Source organism: Carassius carassius, chromosome 12 (genome assembly GCF_963082965.1).
Source record: "Carassius carassius chromosome 12, fCarCar2.1, whole genome shotgun sequence".
In the NCBI taxonomy this organism is placed as follows: Eukaryota; Metazoa; Chordata; class Actinopteri; order Cypriniformes; family Cyprinidae; genus Carassius; species Carassius carassius.
Genome location: NC_081766.1, coordinates 34,984,443 through 35,003,365, shown reverse-complemented (window position 1 = coordinate 35,003,365; position 18,923 = coordinate 34,984,443). Strand labels below are relative to the sequence as shown.

Sequence of the window (18,923 nt, the reverse complement as noted above, 5' to 3'; positions counted from 1 at the left end):
CCCCAGAAACGCCGCGTGACAATCGGTGCATCTCCCCCAGAACAGCCGCGTGACAATCGGTGCATCTCCCCCAGAAATGCCGCGTGACAATCGGTGAGTATTAGTATTTAGTTGTTAATTTTATTCTGAAGCATCTAGAATTATTTACAAGCATGCAATAAATATGAATAAAGATTTTATGTCATAAAAATTATCTTGTAAAACGGACTGCTCAAAAATGTGGTCGTTCACGTCATTACGATTTGTTTGTCTATTTTGCATAAGTTATTGCAAAAATGTTCCATAATCCGTGCATTCAGGGGGTAAAGTCAGGGTTCAGTTGAATTGATACGTTATACATAACGTGAATATAACAAAGCACATATTTGACGTTAAATCAATTTTCTTGTTTGTTTTAGTATATTGCTCACCGAGTTTTATATCTCTCAATTGCAAAGCAAATCAAAAGATGCCATGTTAAAGCAGAGTAAAGCTACATGGCATGACATTGTTAAATGATATTTTCCTAGCCTACAAAACATTTGAGTAAGCTAATAAGTGAAGTGTGACCATATAGTCTATACAATTATTATATTAATATATGTTCACACACATTTTTTTTTTGTTGTTGTTTAAAGCGCTATATAAATAAAGGTGACACCTCACTTATCAGCTTGCTCAAATGTTTGTATAGGGAAATATAATTTGATGATGTCATACCATGTAGATTTCATACCATGTAGTGAGAGATATGTATAGCATATGCACAGCTGCACTACTTCCTGAACTTCAGCTAGCTCCTTTGTTTTCTGTCTGCCATTATTGGACAAACTGATTAATCCAGGTGTGCCTGACCTAAGGAATCACAGCAACAATAATCCGACAAACCTGGATTAATCAGTTTGTCCAATAATGACAGACCGGAAACAAAGGAGCTGGCTGAAGTTCAGGAAGTAGTGCAGCTGTGCATATAGCCCAAAAAGAATGTATGTTTTGGGCTTCATGTATGTTTTATTAAAATGTAAGGTAAATGTTTAATACAAACTATTATACAAAAACGTTTATTATTACTATTACAAAACAGAAAACAAATATATTTACAATGACTAACAATTAAAATAGTATCATAAACAAACACAAAATCTGTAAATATACTCTGACTTTTGGTAAATGTTTTTGTTTAAAACAAACTATATTATACATACTGGTACCTTTTATATTTAATAATATTAATTACAATAAATTATAAAGTATCATCATAAATTCATTAATATAGGCTACTCTGACTTTTTACAGGCTTAATAATGCTTCATGAAAACCAGTCATCATATCAGCTTTGTAAACAAATATAAAAACAAATATATGTACAATAAATATTAAACAAAAAACTATAAATATACTGACTTTTAATAAATGGTTTTGTTTAAAGCAAACTATTATACACAATAATATGATTACAATAAATAATAATTAACAATGTATCATCATGAATTAATATACTCGGACTTTTTACAGGCTTAATAATGCTTCAGTGTGTGGTACTCCTCAAAACACGGGACAGCACACAAGGGAGTGTTGCATGGCACACACATGTGCTTGGTGAGGCGCCTCTGCTTGCCCTTGCGTGTGCTGGAGAGGCAGACCTTGCAGTGCCGCCTGGTCTTGCTGCCCTGGGAAGTGGTCTGAGGGACTTCAGATGGGAAATGCCTGGCTGTAAGGCGCAGAGGAGTGTCCAAGGCAGGACGCCCGCCTTTGGTTGGACCTCGCAATGTGCTGTACTCCTCCAGCAGCCCTCTCATCAGGTTGGTCCTGAATTGTAAGGAGGTGATTTCCTTTCCTACTCATAGTAGAGCACATCAATAGGAAGTGAGGAGAAAATAATAGTATGTGACCGTGTGGTCTGTTTATTATTGTGAATTTGTTAACACTTTAAATTACATTAATTAAAAATGTTAGCACTTTTTATCTTGTTTATATTTATTTGTATCCATTTCTCACCAGTAATTTGCCGGTAGACGATGTGGCTGTTGAGTAAAACTGTGTCGAGTACATGAAAAAATACTTTCTTGTACCACTTGGTAGACTTTCTGGTGCATTCATGAAAACCAGTCATCATATCAGCTTTGTCCACTGCACCCATCTTTTTGTTGTACTCCAGCACACAGACTGGCTTCATCATTGGTTGCCCAGTGAGGTGATCCAGCTTGCCTGTGGCTGCCATACCAGTTGGATGGACTGTGGTAAGGACATGAACATCCCTCTTGTCATGCCATTTTACTGCCAACTGTGACCCATTCTCTTCGAATTCCACCTCACCTTTTTTCATCTTGCAGGTGAACTTTGGCATCCCTTTTCTGTTTCCGCGCACAGTCCCACAAGCTCCAGTGCCAAGTGACAAGAGGTGCTGGAAAAGTGTGGGACTACTGTACCAGTTGTCAACATATAGAACATGACATTTGCTTACGTAAGGTGCTAAGAGTGTCATCACAACGGACCCAGAAATCCCAAGTCCTGGGTAATGTTGGATGTCAGTGGAGGATCCGGTGTAAATGATCATGTCCTCCACATAACCAGTTAGCACATCACACAAAACAAAAAACTTGATCCCAAATCTGTGCCGTTTGGATGGAATGAACTGACGAAATGCCAGCCTGCCTTTCCACTTCATCAGAGACTCATCCACACACAGATCCCTGTATGGCACAAAAATGCGACGAAAAGAGGAGGTGAGCGCAGTGAATATGTGTCTAATTTTTTTCAGCGGGTCATTGGAAACTGCTGTCGCATTGTTTGCAAAGTGAAGACAGCGGAGGAGCAGAAGGAAGCGATCCTGTGAGAACAAAGACCCAAAAAATGGGGTCAAGAGCATGGGGTCTGTGCTCCAGTAATCACGAAGTGATGGTTTTTTGATCACACCCATTAAGAGAACTGACACTAAAAATGTGTACATTTCAGGGATATTTGTTGGAACCCATTTAACCAGCTTCCCTTTCATTTCCTTCTCTTGCAAGTCAGAGGCATAGCGGTTTGTTTCCTCCACAATTTCTCCCATGACATCTTCCGTTAGAAACAATTTAAAACAATTTACCTCACTGGGTGATTCTGGTGGATTTTGCACACCACAGTGCTGGTTGTTAAAATTGCCTGGGCCAGGAGGATAAAAAAGGTTGGTTGCCTTCCACAACGAGTTTAACGTTATCTCTTCTGCCTCATTAGGAACTGGTGTCATCTCTTCATCTTCAAAGTTGTCCAGAGCTTCAAGATTTGGGGGAAGATCCTCATCACTGTCACTCTCTGCCTCGCTGTCAAAAATCTCCTCATCAGAATTAAAAAAAATGTCCTCAATTTCCTCATTTGTCAGTTTTCTTCTTTTAAATGTATTATCTGTCATTTTCTCTTATGTTGGTGAGCTGGATTAAAGTTGTGTCTTTAAATTACAACAAAGGCGATTGTGAGGTAACGGTGACGTCAGCTTTACTTCAGTTATCAGCGGGAAAAAAAGACTGCAATCCATGACAGTTAAAATATTTTTATTTTTTATACAAAATATTTACAAACTTGTAGTTATTAACATCGTTAAATATATTTAAGTTAACTCCTAATGTGGTATTAATACTTGGTGAAAAAAAACATCATGTTTGTTGATCGGTAAGTTATCACGTGACGGGCTATTGGCGCCGCCATTATTTGTTTACAACGCTGATGGAGAGTTGGACTTAGAGCCTGCTGGATTTACAACATGCAAGATCATCCATGTTTCCCGGAATAAATGACTGTAACCCCCGCTTCACTGCATCTCACGCGACGCTCCTGCTTGACGCTCACACGCTGCTCCTGGAGTGAATGCACTCATTGATTAACATGCACGCACGTCTGAAAAAATACCCGCTGTTCACGCGTTGCTGACACTTGCGGTGTGAAACAGCTGTTATCTACAAGGTATGTGTTTGACTTGAATAAATATTAATATTACATGTTTAAAATGTTCTTTTACTGTTATAAATATGAGTGTGCAATAACAACCTGTATTTCTGTTATTGTGTAGTGTAATTTAAAGTGAATGAAACATAAAATAAACATTAAAATACACTGAACAGTTGTGATAATAATTGTAGCTGAGCACGTCTGTCTCTGGCTCAGTGCCAGTCAAAGCGGGAAAGCAGTGAAAGCTAAAGTTTGAAATTTTGAATTTAGCAGTTGATCACGTGATTTACTGAACGTTCTAATCACACCGGTGTGATCGTACGCTCCAGGGACCAGCCAAGACTGATCACACCGGTGTGATCGTACGTGTCAAAGGGTTAACAGAAGCGGTTTTGCTGATTGGTTGAAAACAACCTGTGCTCGCGCCTTGTGTACTTCCGGGTGTCGCGCCAGCGGAGCAGCTTCCATTGAATGAACGGGCGCGTTCCCGTGAGCGGACGAGCAGCGGCATGACGGTAACCGAATTACGGGCCGTTCACATATCGCGCGCTAGGCGCGCCGTTTTCTCCTTCTTTCCAAAGCGCTCGGGCAGAAGCGCTCCTGAGGCGTCTGCCTTTGCTAAGCAACCATGACCTGCTCTCTCCTTGAAGACGCGGAAATTTCAGCAAAGGATTAATGGATTTGCAGCTCTAAAAATCGCTTGCAGTAACTCTGCTACTAAATTTATTTCAAAATGGCAATCCATATACAACTATGATCAGCAGTTCCTTCATCTTAGCTGAGCTTTCAACGTTGTTACGGGAAAGGATGAAGCTGATTGGTTAGTTCTTGTCACATGACCAGCGGTGCGCTTGCTTGCGGCATTCTGAAAGGTTGAGATGTTTTTAACTCGATGCGGTGCGGACGCGCCTGGATGCTTCCATTACGAGAGCGCATACCGCGCGCCTATATTGGAAATAACGAATTTGAGCGCGCAAAAGACGCGATATGTGAACGGCCCCTTACTGTTTACCCGTAGTTTACAGTCTGTAAACGATTATAGTAGCGGATATAAGTGCCAGGAACAGCAGTGAGCACTAGACTGATTCTCAAATATCTATTTATGTCGCCACTGAAAGCAGCGAATCAATAGACAGAACATGAGAAACACATTAAATGCATGCGGTTTTTCAGCATAGACACGTGCATTTTTAGTGCATTGCAAACAACACTAAGTACAGTAATAAAATCCCTACAGAACTTCCGTGTTTGATCTGATCACAGTTATTAATTCCACAGACACGAGTGTAACAGTGACAGCAGTAAACCCCAGAGAAAAGTGATAGTTAATGATTTGGATTTTTAAAATAGAAAATGTAACATTAACAGTATGAATCATTATCAATAACAACAATGAATAAATCTTGACAAGATTTGAAAAAGAAAAATAATACAATATGCAGAAAAAGTTCTTATAATATCAATAAATATTACTGAATGTCATAACAGAGTAAGAACAGAGAGAGGTGAGACGGAATCTCTTCAGTCGTCTGGAAGTGTTTCAGATCTGGTGTGGCTTTATTTGAACATTCACACAGCAGGTTAACTGGAAATCCTCTCACATCATACACATATTTAATATTCCTGATCCTGAGTGATGAAAAGATGAATTCAGCATTCAATCCAATGTCTTTCTTCTCTGTATCTGCTCCAACAGTTTGCAGGTGTAGAAAAGGAACATTTCGAGTTAAATTTCTGTAAAGATGGAGTTTATTAAAGAGGAGAGTGAAGACGTGAGTGATGCAGAAACACAACGAGAGAAAGAGGAAGAAACTGAGGAACAGAGCGGTTAGTGGTGATTATTGATTCTTCATTAATGACTGATGTGTGGGGGGGGCAGGGCCGTATTAAGACAGTGTGGTGTGGTGTACCTCAAAAGTCCCCCCCTCCCCCATCAGACATAATAGAGCATCACAGTCCCGCCCACAGCCCGAGAGAGCTTTGGTGCCGGAAGTAAATTTCCCATTCATTTCTCCCATTGACTTTCAGAAAATCCGTATCTAAAGAGTTTTAGAGCATGTGTGAGGATAACCAGCTACGGCTGAACTCATAAGCATATAACATATCATTTCGAGTGAAAAAATGAAGAGAAAATCCAAAAAAAGTCAAAGGTACAAGACTGTGTACATATTTTAATTTCGAACGTAGGAACTACTCATCCCATAAACCACTGCGCCTCACTGAAGTCGACTGAAGGCACAACCGTGAACGAGCCTTTTGAGCGACTTCCAAATCTGACGACGGCCTCGCGAACTTTTTCCTCCAGTGAATTTTATTTTATATAGTGAATGTGCAGTAATAGCAGTTCTTTCAGTATTGTGTAAATAAATAGTGTTTTATATAGGTATTGTGTATTGATTCTTATATTTATCATCGTGTATTTTATATATTGTGTGCGTGTGAAATCGATTAACGATAACGTCACCAATGTTGCAGTGCTTTGTACCTGACTGCAATCACCGCTCAGTCGTCAACACATGTCGTTGCCATTACACAAATGTTCAGTAAATGCACAAAAAGGTATGCCTAGGCTAAATATTGTTTTGACAGTGGCATTATAAAATGCTTGATATGACTCATACCATATGAAGGCTACAGTAGCCTAGCTAAAGTGGACGATAATGCTAACTAACGTTACCAACTTCCCTGCAAAACGTCTCCGGTTACTCACGTAACCTTAGTTCCCTGAGAGGAGGGAATGAGACATTACGTATGGGGAAATCCATTTCCTCGAAATTATGAAGTCTGATTGAATAACTCTTTTGCTTGCAAATAGCCAATGGCGCCCTCGCCCTCACCTGATTGGCTGACAGCCATCAATATAGGTGACGGCGGGCGCCAAAAACCTCAGAATCTTCGACTGAACGAGAGTTATGAGGCTGGAAGGTTTTCCACACGGCAGGTTACGTAATGTCTCGTTCCCTCCTCTCAGGGAACTAAGGTTACGTGAGTAACCGGAGACGTTCCCTTATCGAGTCGGTCTCTTGACATTACGTATGGGGAACAATAAAACCCCCGCCGTGTGGGAAATACTGTCCGGCCCAGCTCACATCGAGCCACAGAAGAGCATACACTAGTTCTTACAGCGCATTAGCTCTAGGTCGGGTACCGGACCTGGTTGAAACACCTTTTGGCACAGAGCCAAATCAGCTCTTACACCATCGTAACCCTGTGCACCCAGATAAGCAACACTGGTGTGATATGGTGAAAATGCAGCAATATGTTGGTGCTTGGGAATACACTGCCGGCTTATAATGCGGGCATAATAAAGGTGCCACACTAGATAGTGAATGAATACCTCAACCACAGCTATTACTAAAATAACTGACGCTGTCTATATGACCTGGTCGAAACCATGGCTAGTGCACGCGCCAGGCAAGGCGTGCCATAACCTAGTCCAATGACTGCTCACTTCCCTCCTCCTGCACTGACAGCACATGTGATGCGAACGAGGGAATGTCCAAATTATAGAGTGTTGCGAGACGACCAGCCCGCTGCGAAACAAATGTCCTGAATAGACATGCCTTTCGCCCAACCCCATGACGACGCCAAACTCCTTGTGGAGTGGGCGTGCACCCCGATAGGGCAGGCGGTTCCCCAGGAAGCATAAGCTAGTCGCACAGCCTCCACTATCCAGTGTGATAACCTCTGCTTCGACAGCGCGCTGCCCTTCTTGGCACCCGCGTAGCAGACGAAAAGCTGGTCTGAAGTTCGAAACTGGCTAGTTCTGTTCACATAAGCACGCAGGGCACGCACGGGGCACAAAGCGCACTTCTGAGACACTGAATTACTGTCCTCCTCGGGGCAAAATGCTTGAATTGTAACTATCTGAGCTCTGAACGGCGTTGAGAGTACTTTAGGCGAATAGCCACATTTGGGTAAAAGTCTGATCATACAATCGTCCGGTCCAAACTGCATACACGCGCTGTTCACTGACAGGGCATGCAAGTCTCCCACTCGTTTCCCGCAAGCTAGCGTGAGCAGTAGCGCCGTCATCTGACCGGCATCTGACGAAGGCGGGGTGGATTAAGCCGCCTAGCTCCCCGAAGAAAACTCGTTATCAGGGGGTGCCTCCCCACTGAATGGCCGTCTAGCAAGTCACGAAAAACGGCGATAGCGGCCACGTAGACTTTCACTGTAGATGGGGTACTGCCAGCATCCAGACGTTCCTGTAGGAAGGTCAGAATAATGGAGATATCGCAACTGCTGGGGTCCTCATTTTTGTCAACACACCAGTTAGCAAATACTTTCCACTTCAGAGTGTATAAACGCCTCGTGGAAGGGGCTCTAGCCTCTGCTATTGTCTGCAGCACTCGCTGATATACTCCACGCTGATCTGCCACACATGCAGGTCCCAAAGCTCTGGGTTGGGGTGCCATATGGTGCCCCTCGCCTGGGATAAGAGCTCCCTTCTCGGCGGGATCCGCCGCGGGGGAAGCCGCAACATGTTCACCAGTTCCGGGAACCACGGCTGGTTGGGCCATTTGGGTGCTACCAGGATCAATGCACATCTCTCCTCCCTGATCTTTTGCAGCACCAGCGGCATTAACTTGACTGGGGGAAAACCATACTTCCGTCCCTTGGGCCAGCGGCTCGACAGCGCGTCTCCCCCCAGGGGGGATGCTGTCAGCGAGAAGTACAGAGGGCAGTGGGCGTTCTCTTGCGACGCAAAGAGGTCGTTTTCTGCTTTGCCAAACAGATTCCAGATCATATTTATCGTTTGCGGATGGAGCCTCCATTCTCCGTGTACAATGCCGTCCCTGGACGGCGCCGCAATTCAAACTGCCCGGTACGTGCACTGCTCGAATCGATAGAAGTACCCTATCCGTCCATAATAGCAGCTGTCTCGCTAATCCCTGCAGGGATTGCGAACGTAAACCTCCCTAGCGATTGATGTACGCCACCACCGCCGTGTTGTCCGTTCTGATGAGAACATGACGGTGTTTCACAAATGGAAGGAATCTCTGCAGCGCTAGATGAACCGCTTCCATCTCCAAGCAGTTTATATGCCAGCGCGTCTGGTCCCCTGTCCACGTACCGAATGCTGGTCTGCCATCGCATAGGGCTCCCCAGCCTGATAGTGAAGCATCCGTGGTGACCACTACACGTCTGACCACTCTGCCCATAGCAGCACCCTGCTCGAATATGGTCATGCCGAACCAAGGCGCCAGACTATCGAGACATGAACGCGTTATGATAAGGCGTTCCGTTCCCGCTCTCCACGCCCTCGGCTTCACTCGGCTCTGTAATCAGTGTTGAAGTGGTCTCATGTGCAACAAGCCCAGTCTGCAGACGGAGGCTGCAGCCGCCATCAGACCGAGCAGCCTCTGAAACGTTCTTAAGGGGATAGCTCTGCCTTGAACGAAGAGGGCTAGTGTATTGTGAATCGACTGGATTCTCGGCTCTGACAGCTTCGCGATCATAGTGCGCGAGTCCAGTATCATACCCTGGAATGTGATATATTGGCACGGCTGCAGCGTGCTCTTCTGAATGTTCACAGACAGCCCCAAACCTGTCAGATGGGCGAGGAGTCTGTGTTTGTGTTCCTCGAGAGCGCTTCTCGACCGTGCGATGACTAACCAGTCGTCGAGATAGTTCAGTATGCGCATTCCACTGAGCTTCAGGGGAGCCCAAACGGCAACACTTTGAACTGGTACGCCACACCCTCGAATGCAAAACGCAGGAAGCGCCTGTGATGTGCGGCTATCTGGATGTGGAAGTATGCATCCTTTAGATCCACTGCAATGAAGTAATCGTCGGGCTGAATGTGCGCGAGGATCTGCTTCACAGTTATCATCTTGAATGTTTTTTTCTTGAGCGCTTTGTTCAGTAATCTCAGGTCTAAGATGGGGCGCATACCTCCGTCCTTTTTCGGAACTAGAAAATAATGGCTGTAGAACCCTGAATTTCTCCGTTCCTCAGGCACTATCTCTACTGCTTGTTTGGCCAGGAGAGAGGATATTTCTGCTCGTAGCAGCGGGGCGCTCTGTTCTGATACTTCTGTCATAATCACACTGCCGAAGCGGGGTGGTCTGCGAGTGAACTGGAGCGTATAGCCGCGTTTTATCGTGTTGATCCCCCAATAAGATGCCGCGGGGAGCGTGGCCCACGCGCTCAGATGACTCAATACAGATGGTATTAATGCATGCTGCGGTGGGGGCTGCGCGCCAGCCACCCGGGAAGCATTGACTGCTATATGAATGGCAGGTGACTCGTCCGCGGCTTCTTGCACGGGAGCATACAAAGCCACCTCCTCGGGTTTCCCCGAGCTTCTGCTTTGCGAAACGTCTCTCGGGGGAGAGGCTTTGCTTATGTAGCGGGTAATAGTAGAGGGAGGAAGAAAGCTCTTTTGCTGAGGCATGTAATGCATGTTTATTGAAACAGAACACAGCGGTTTCATTCTCACAACATTCACATCGTTGACGAACTCTGGGCGGGAACACGCCCTCTTCGCTGCGGGTCCGACTAACACGTCCCGCGCTCTCTTCCCCCTGGCACGAGCATCAGGAACGCTGCTCCTTCTTGCCCGCCGGGCGCCCTTGGCTGCTAGAGGCCGGTTTAGCACCAAAACGGGGCTTCCTGGGCTGCCTCTGGCGGAACGGTGGCTCTGGCTCACGACGCTCTACCGCGCTCGGGAACGCGCGCCTGGTATTTCCCGCCGGGCGCTGCGCTGAAGAAGATCTGGACCTCGCTGCAGGGGGGGCTTGAGACCGTTTCGGCAGGAGATGAGGCATCATCTTAGACTGCTTGACGGTCTCGGCGTATTTCTCCGACAGAGATTCCACCGCGACAGCGAAAAGACCGGTGGGGCTCACCGGCGCATCCAGGAACTGCCTCTTTTCGGCATCGCGCATGCCAGACAGCGTCAGCCACAGATGGCGATGCAGGACCACAAGGCTGCTCATATTGCGGCCGATTCCCTGCGCGACCTTCTTCGACGCAGCGAGAGCTAGATCCGCCGCCGTGCGCAGCTTCCTGAGCTACTCTGGGTCCGGGCTTCTCTCATCCAGGGACCACAGGAGCCGAGTTTGGAAGACCTGCAGGATTGCCATCGTGTGGAGGGCAGATGCTGCATGTCCAGCCGATATGTACGCCTTATTTGGCGATGTGAGCAGTAGCTCGACATGGCCTAGAAGGCAAAGAGGTGGTTTTCCAGCCGGGAGAAGACACCAGGTGGGCCGCGATAGCATCCTCGACGGGAGGCGGTCGCGCTTATCCCAATTTCTCTGCCCCTTCCACCGTCGTCAGCAGCTGGGTCCCCTGTGCATGGGCTCGGGCTGAGTAAGGGGAGCGCCATGACCGGGTGAGTTCCTTGTGGACCTCAGAGAAAAAAGGTGCGGGTCTCTGCGGGGCTTCAGCCTGGCGGCCCGCGCCGAGGAAGGAACCGTCCATCCATCTCTTAGGCGGCAGCTCCTTGGGGGCTGTCCACTCCAATTCCATATCTGCCACCGCCTTCGTGAGGATCGCCATAAGCTCGGCATCCAGCGAGGCGGGGGCGGCTTCAGACGGGGCCTCGGACCACGCTCCCGGGTCTGAGGCATTAGTAGACATGGCGTCGTCCTCGTCATATCCAAACGAGACCATTTCCCGCGCTTCAAGTGGAGGGCGGTAACTGGCCTCAGAGTATGAGAGGGGATCTTCCACGTGAGGGTGGCGTGGGCGTTGGGCCGACGCCAGTACCTCGACAGAATCCGTCGACGGAGCTCTCTGCAGTCTCCCGGTTCGCGGCTCGACGGCGGCGGACGGGGGAGAGGCAGGAGATACAGGGCCACCGTTGCGGGTAACGGCCAGCCTTGCACGAAGGATCTTGATGGGAAGCTCCTCACAGGCACGACATCCCGAACCTTCGAATGCCGCCTCTGCGTGAGCCCGACCCAGGCACAGCACACACTGCTCGTGTGTCCGGGAAATTAATGGGCCCACCACATATGCGGCAAAGAGACATTATAAGAGTAAAATCACCGGAACGCGAGAGGGGATAATTTTCCACAATTTTCCGCTCTGTATGCGTGAATCCACGGCGAAACCAGACTCAAGTGAAGAAAAAAGATTCTGAGGTTTTTGGCGCCCGCCGTCACCTATATTGATGGCTGTCAGCCAATCAGGTGAGGGCGAGGGCGCCATTGGCTATTTGCAAGCAAAAGAGTTATTCAATCAGACTTCATAATTTCGAGGAAATGGATTTCCCCATACGTAATGTCGAGAGACCGACTCGATAAGGGAACTCACCAAAACTTTGTAGTTCTTGTCCCTCATGCTGGCCCTTACTAAACCCACAAGCTGACCCTCGGACACGCTACTCTCAACTAACGTTACATGACCCTATCTAAAGTGTTTTTCACCCCTTTGAACACTTGTTTTCCTCCTTGAAATAAGCCATCATGGCAGCCAAGGAGATCATGAGTGCACTGATAAGTCTACCGTGCAAAAACGCAACACAGGTTTTATTTTATTTTATTTTTTTATTAATGATCTTCAGTCTTTTCGGACCTTCGCGGTGTTTAACCAGACGGTTACACGAGCTCCACCAATCAGATGCATCACTGTGGGATTGTTCAGGATTGTGGGTAATGAAGTACTTATCCAAGACATCGCGAATAAAATACATTTATCTCAAAACATGTTTAGTGCCCCATGAACTTTTGGCGTTTATATGAACATATACCATCGCTTAGTACAGCTGTAGCTGGTTTTAAGTCTACCATGTATGGTTACGTTTTTATGGCTTATTTCCCAAATGTCAATGCAGAAATTGTATTGAATTTTTACTTCCGACACCAGCTGTGGGCGGGACTGTGATGCTCTATTAAGGTGATTTCTCAAATGTAATTTATTAACTTGTCCAACTACGTGATTTTCTGACTATAAGTCGACAGGGCCGTATTAAGACAGTGTGGACACTATACCTCAATAAGTCGCATCAGCCCAAAAATACGTCATGACAAGGAAAAAAACATATATAAGTCGCGCTGGACTATAAGTCGCATTTATTTAGAACCAAGAACCAAGAGAAAACATTACCGTCTCCAGCCGTGAGAGGGCGCTCTATGTCTTCAGTGGTAGACTACAGGAGCACTGAGCAGCATAGAGCGCCCTCTCACGGCTGGAGACGGTAATGTTATAACTTTAACTTCAAGGGTACTCGGGGAGAGTGCAGTCAATCGCTTCTGTGTCATTGTCGTCCTGAGCTCATTCTTCACTCGTTTTAAAAAAACTTTCGATCTCTGGAACATTTTGAATTGTAGCTAAACGTCTAGCGTCCTTGTCTTTCTTTAACTTTCTTTTTGCAAAACCACTCAATTGACGTCTGTCCATTTTGATTCATTTTCTGTAGCCGTTAAAAAAATGACACATTTGCGCGTACTTGTTGTGGACCAACTCAACTCTGACAGATTGGGGACGGAAAGGGGGGGGGGGGGGGCTGATAGTGGTCATATAATCTTTATTTATTTATTTATAATTTATTACTATTATTATTGTTGTTAAGTAAGTGTTCATAAACGAGTTATGTATGGTCTTTCAAAAACTTCAAGTTAATAATAAAACAATTTATGAAAAATATTTTTAAAGCTTGTGTCATGTGGTGCCCCCCTAGTTGTTGTGAATGGTTGGTGCCCCTGGGCACTGGCCCAAGTGCCCTCATGGATAATCCGGCTCTGTGTGGGGGCAAAATCATATGAGCCGTCAAATAATAAATCAGTTTATTTCCCCAGGTTCTCGGATGGGAAGTTACAGCACAAACTGGTTCTGTGTGTACCTTGGGTTTGAAGTCATGGTTCAGAATGTTTAAGGACAGCTGGGGAAACAATTAATAAAATATTTATATTTGAAAAATGCTGAAAAGTGGGCAGAGCCCAGCGGAGATAGAGGGGAAGAACTGAGGGCGGGGCTGAGCGGATGGGGCGTGAACCTGAGACCCGCAGTGACGGATTGATTGACAGCTGCTGTCAGAGACGCTAAAATGGAGAGTGACTGTAGTGACGCAAGTAGCTTTGCAACAGAGCGATCATTTGAAGTAGAGGACTTTTCTCCCCCACTTTTACCTGAAGTGGAGGATGTCGAGGTGTCTGTGGCCTGAGCCGTATCAATTCGACCCTCTGGCTCAAACTGCGGTCTTAACTCCTGCACCGCGTCGCTTTTCAGCACGAGCTGTGTGGAGAATCCCATTTCCACCTCCATTGCGTTGGAGAAGCAATCCCGGGTAAATGCAGTTTGCACACTCCAGCTCTAGGCGGGAGCTCGCGGTCTTCCAGGCCAAGTGCATGAAACCACTGGCTCCTAATTTTAAAGTCTGCTGGTAAACTATGCAGTCCAGCAGTGCTGTCGCAACCAGCAACACTACACCTACCATCCTGAAATCAACTGCAGTAGCCACCGTTCAACCTGAAGAGGGCAGCACTCCGACGTTTTTACACCATATATTGTAGAATTAAAACGCTTTATACTGAAATGTCAAAAAAGTTACTCGAATCAATGAACAGCACTAATAAAACCCAATTCTTACAAATCATTAATTAAAAAAGTTGGTTTAGGGTTTAGTTACTCTTTAAACAAAAATGACTGCTGCAACACACTCCTCATATCGCAGTTTAGTGCTGGTGTAAATGGGGAAAAGATCTGAAGTGCTTCCACTTCTGAATGTAAAATATTTGTATAATTTATATTTTTATTATAATATATATTTTAGTCAGAATTATAGCTCTACTATTCTAATGTGCTCTGTCTGATGTTCATGCACTTGATATTAGAAAAAACAGAGTTCATGTACATGTACAAATATTACTGTAAGATGTAAGTTATGAGCTGAGGAAAACACCTCTGAAATGCATTGAACAGCACGCATCTGACAGACTCCTTTATACTGTGTGCTTATGATTTAGTGTGAAGCGAAACATTTCTCCATTTCATTTCATTTAACTTGAAGTACTAAAACACTTCAACTAAATAAACTATAACTAATTACTATTAAAATAAAACTGACAAAACACACAACAAAATGTTAAAACCAGCTATTTTCAGTTTGTATAATATGACTAGGTGTAATCCACATATTCAGTCCCATTCAGTCGCAACATAGAACATTTTCTCCTTCGCTTTGAGTAGAATAAAATCTCATTCAAAATAATAGCAGTAAACTATAATAGTATAATGACAGTAAGATAGGATATGAAGCAGGTCTCTGAATGTGCATAAAACATTACATCCCTACAGCCTCTAAATATCATTAGAGGTCGTATTTCATAGTATTTAAATGCACTAATAATATGACGAATGTTGTCATTGGTTTGTGTGCAGGATCAGCTCATGTCTTCATCTGGACCTCTTGATTTCTGTCGTGAAATGGTGGTTAATTTCGTTCTTATTTGACCTCATTGTCTGAATTGGTTCTAGATCTGCTGAAAGTGAAGGTGGAAAGTGAAGAAGTGAATGAATACCATCAGAAGATCATAACGGGAGAACAATCACAGACTGAAGATGACTTCTCCCAGAAGAGAACAGGAGCCAAGAAATCTCCGTTCAGCTGCTCTCAGTGCGGGAAGTGTTTCACGCTCAAAGTCAACCTCAACAGCCACATCAGAATCCACAGCGGAGAGAGAAACTTCAGCTGTCTGCAGTGCGGCAGCAGCTTCTTCAAGAACGCAGACCTGAAGAGACACTTACAGACCCACAGCGGAGAGAAGCCCTTCAGCTGCCCGCACTGCTCCAAGAGCTTCACACGCAAGGAGAGCCTGGAGAACCACATCCGGATCCACACCGGAGACAAGCCCTTCACCTGCCTCCTGTGTGACAAGAGCTTCATCCGCAAGGGACACTTCAAGAACCACATGAGGATTCACTCTGGAGAGAGACCGTTCACGTGTCACGAGTGTGGGAAGAGCTTCACACAGGCTACGATCCTCAGAAACCACCAGCACTCACACTCTGGAGAACGACCCTTCGGCTGCGATCGCTGCGCAAAGAGCTTCATCTCAGCAAAGCACCTGAAGATACACCAGAAAATCCACCAGAAGCTCTTCCTGTGCTCCTTCTGTGGAAAGATGTTTTCACAGCTGGGTTACCTGAAGGAGCACCAGAAGATCCACACCGGAGAGAAAGCTCACGTGTGCTCGGTGTGCGGAAACAGCTTCTCCAGAGCCAAATATCTGAAGGAACACCAGAAAGTCCATACGGGAGAGAAACCCTACAAGTGCTTGCACTGCGACAAGAGTTTCAGTCAGTCGGGGAACCTGAAGATACACGAGAGAGTTCACAGCGGAGAGAAACCGCACCGCTGCCGGCCGTGTGGACGGAGCTTCATCACCTCCAGCGCTCTGCTGTCGCACAGGAGTAACTGTGTCCAGAAGTTACCGAAGTGAGCAGGAGTCAACAGAGAAGCTCAAATGTTCTCTTGCAAAGTCATTTTCTTGAACAGCTCTTTCTAGATTACGTTAACTGTGTGCAGTAGCATTCATCAGACGTATGAAGAGTATTATTTCTCCATGCACATCCTTAACAAATTCATGGTATCAGTCAGAGTTTGTGTGAGGTGGTGAACTGAGAAGAAGAGCAGTGAGAACATGAAGAGATGAGAGAGTGCTGGAAACCTGTCCACTACAGCATTGATGAAAATGTGAAATAAGGACCTTTGCAAGACACAAACTGTGTACATTGTTTGGCCACATGTTAATTAAAGTATATTAATATTATTTATTTATAACTTTAACTAAGACCACTGTATTGTGCTTGGATTGTAGATTATGAAATGTCAATAAATGAGAGCAAAACATTAGCTGCTGCACGGATTGATCTGTCCACCCACGGTTTCTGATTTGAGAAGGTCCTTGTAGTTATTGTATCCGTAGCTTGTTCGGCTAGCGTGTTTACAAAGCTTAATGCTACATCCGTGAACTCGCTGACGTCAGATGAACTTGCGCGAAACATGTCCCAGTCTACATCATCAAGAGCTGCCTGTAACGTTGCTTCTGATTGGATGGACCATCGCGTCACCACCCTCTGCACCGGGGGATCTTGAACGAGCCGTTGTTTATATTCCGGTGTGAGGAAAATGGCGGCATGGTCCGATCTGCCGAAAGCCGGTAGTGAACGAGCATTGTAAGCATTTTAAACTGAGTGTAGCAATGATCGAGTGTATTCGCTCCTCTGGTTTGACAGGATACATGTTGATAAAAATTAGGCATAACTTGCCTGAGTTTGGCTTTGTCAAAGTCCCCAGAAATGATAATAGCAGCGTCAGGATGTTTGTTGATGTTGCTGCTGAGCGCATCGTGAAGCTCAGACAAATCCAGGCTGGTGTCTGCTTGTGGTGGGATGCAAACAGCAGTAACTATGATCGATGAAAACTCTTTCAGAAGAACAAATAAAGTGCTTTTTCTTTCTCCTCGATACACACACATCTCCCTGACACGACTGCTTCAACACTAACTGTGTTACTGAAACCATGCCTTCTTTCTTTGCGTGAACATTTGAGCAGCATTACACAGATATTTCCACACAGTGATGTAGAGATGTGGGGCGTGTTTAAACCAGGTGTTTTCGGGGGTGTGGACGAGTCTTAACTTTGATAAACAATATCTCTATGGATTTGAGACTTTAGTCTTTGAAACTGTACAGATCTTCTTCATGCACCAAGAGCTTGTAACACTCCAAAGACAAAAGAAAACTTGAAATCGCATCATATGACTTAAAACACAGTGTTCCCAAATGAAACACAAAAGCTGTTGGTTGAGAATGATGAGTCTAATGTAAAGAAATGTTTTGCAAGAAGTTTGTTTTTTCCATTACAAAGTGTAATATTTAAAGAAGATAATGTGCTTGCAGTTTTGCAGTACATGTCTGTAGTTTCGATATATGAGAGAATGATATCAACGAGTTTGTCTAAACTAGAGGTGTGGAAATCAATCACTGTATCTTTGCTATGTGGACGTGGAAAATTCTGCACTGATACAGTAATGGAGTCTGGAGTCAAAACAGGGCCACATATACTTGCAAAAGAATTGAAGTATTGCAAAAGAAAAACAAGTTTTGCAAACGAAAATGAAAGTATTGAGAAAAGTGCTGTTTGCAAACAACAATAAAGAATTGCAAAAGAATACGGAGCATTGTGAGAAAAAAATGAGTTTTGCAAACAAAAATAAAGAATTGTTAAATATAAATTAAATCAGAATCAGAAAGCGTTTTATTATCAAGTATGCTTGTGCATAAAAGGAATTGTTTTAGTAACATTAGCCAGCACACAGAAACAACAACACACAGACATATTTTAAATATATATATAAATAGACAAATATTGCAAAAATATTAGGAATAGAATAGAGTGTGATGCAGGAATGTACTAGAATGGAGATGGTAACAAATAAATATAATTAAATTGCACGTTTTTAATGCATAAGTGGGGAACATTAAACTTTTCATGAGGTAGATTGCCTGGGGGAAGAAACTGTTCTTGTCAGTCAGGCGACTGTCCTGTAAAAACTGTATTAAATAAATTCAGTGCACACAGACTGAAGGAGTTTAAGTCTTTGGTTCTTTTAATTGTGATGATTTTGGCTTACATTTAACAAAAACCCACCATCTCAATAAATCAGAATACTTCAAAAGACCATTCTTCTGGAAAGTATGTTCATTTACTGTACATGTACTCAATACTTGTACATGTACTCAGTTCGGCGTGTCATGGAGCTGATCAGTTTGTGGCACTGCTGAGGTGGTCTGGAAGCACAGGTTTCTTTGACAGTGGCCTTCAGCTCATCTGCACATCATATGTGTTACACACTTTCTGGCACTGTTTTGACATGGAGGTGGAGTCAAGGGATGAGGGCGTGTACAACAGGCCCGGGCACGCCTCCCTGGAAGTGACATCATCAGCCTTTGTTGTCATACGACACACGTCATAGTAAACGACAGAAAGGGAACATCTCAGTTACGAATGGTAAACCTCGTTCCCTGATGGATGGAATGGCAACGCTTCCTCGGCTCCTCAG

At 44.8% G+C, this 18,923-nt stretch overlaps 1 protein-coding gene across 2 annotated transcripts; it reads left to right on the top strand.

The window, feature by feature from the left end:
- Positions 1 to 4,340: 4,340 nt before the first annotated feature.
- On the top strand, positions 4,341 to 16,704 carry LOC132154341 (gastrula zinc finger protein XlCGF8.2DB-like). Of its 2 annotated transcripts, none has more exons than XM_059562884.1 (3): positions 4,341 to 4,418; positions 5,600 to 5,730; positions 15,334 to 16,704. In XM_059562884.1, the coding sequence occupies exons 2-3, from the start codon at positions 5,646 to 5,648 to the stop codon at positions 16,296 to 16,298; spliced, it is 1,050 nt and encodes a 349-aa protein (XP_059418867.1). In that variant the 5' UTR covers positions 4,341 to 4,418; positions 5,600 to 5,645; the 3' UTR covers positions 16,299 to 16,704. The 2 variants fall into 2 exon arrangements, with proteins under 2 accessions (XP_059418867.1, XP_059418866.1); XM_059562883.1 differs by lacking the exon at positions 4,341 to 4,418 and adding an exon at positions 5,083 to 5,483.
- Positions 16,705 to 18,923: the final 2,219 nt, after the last annotated feature.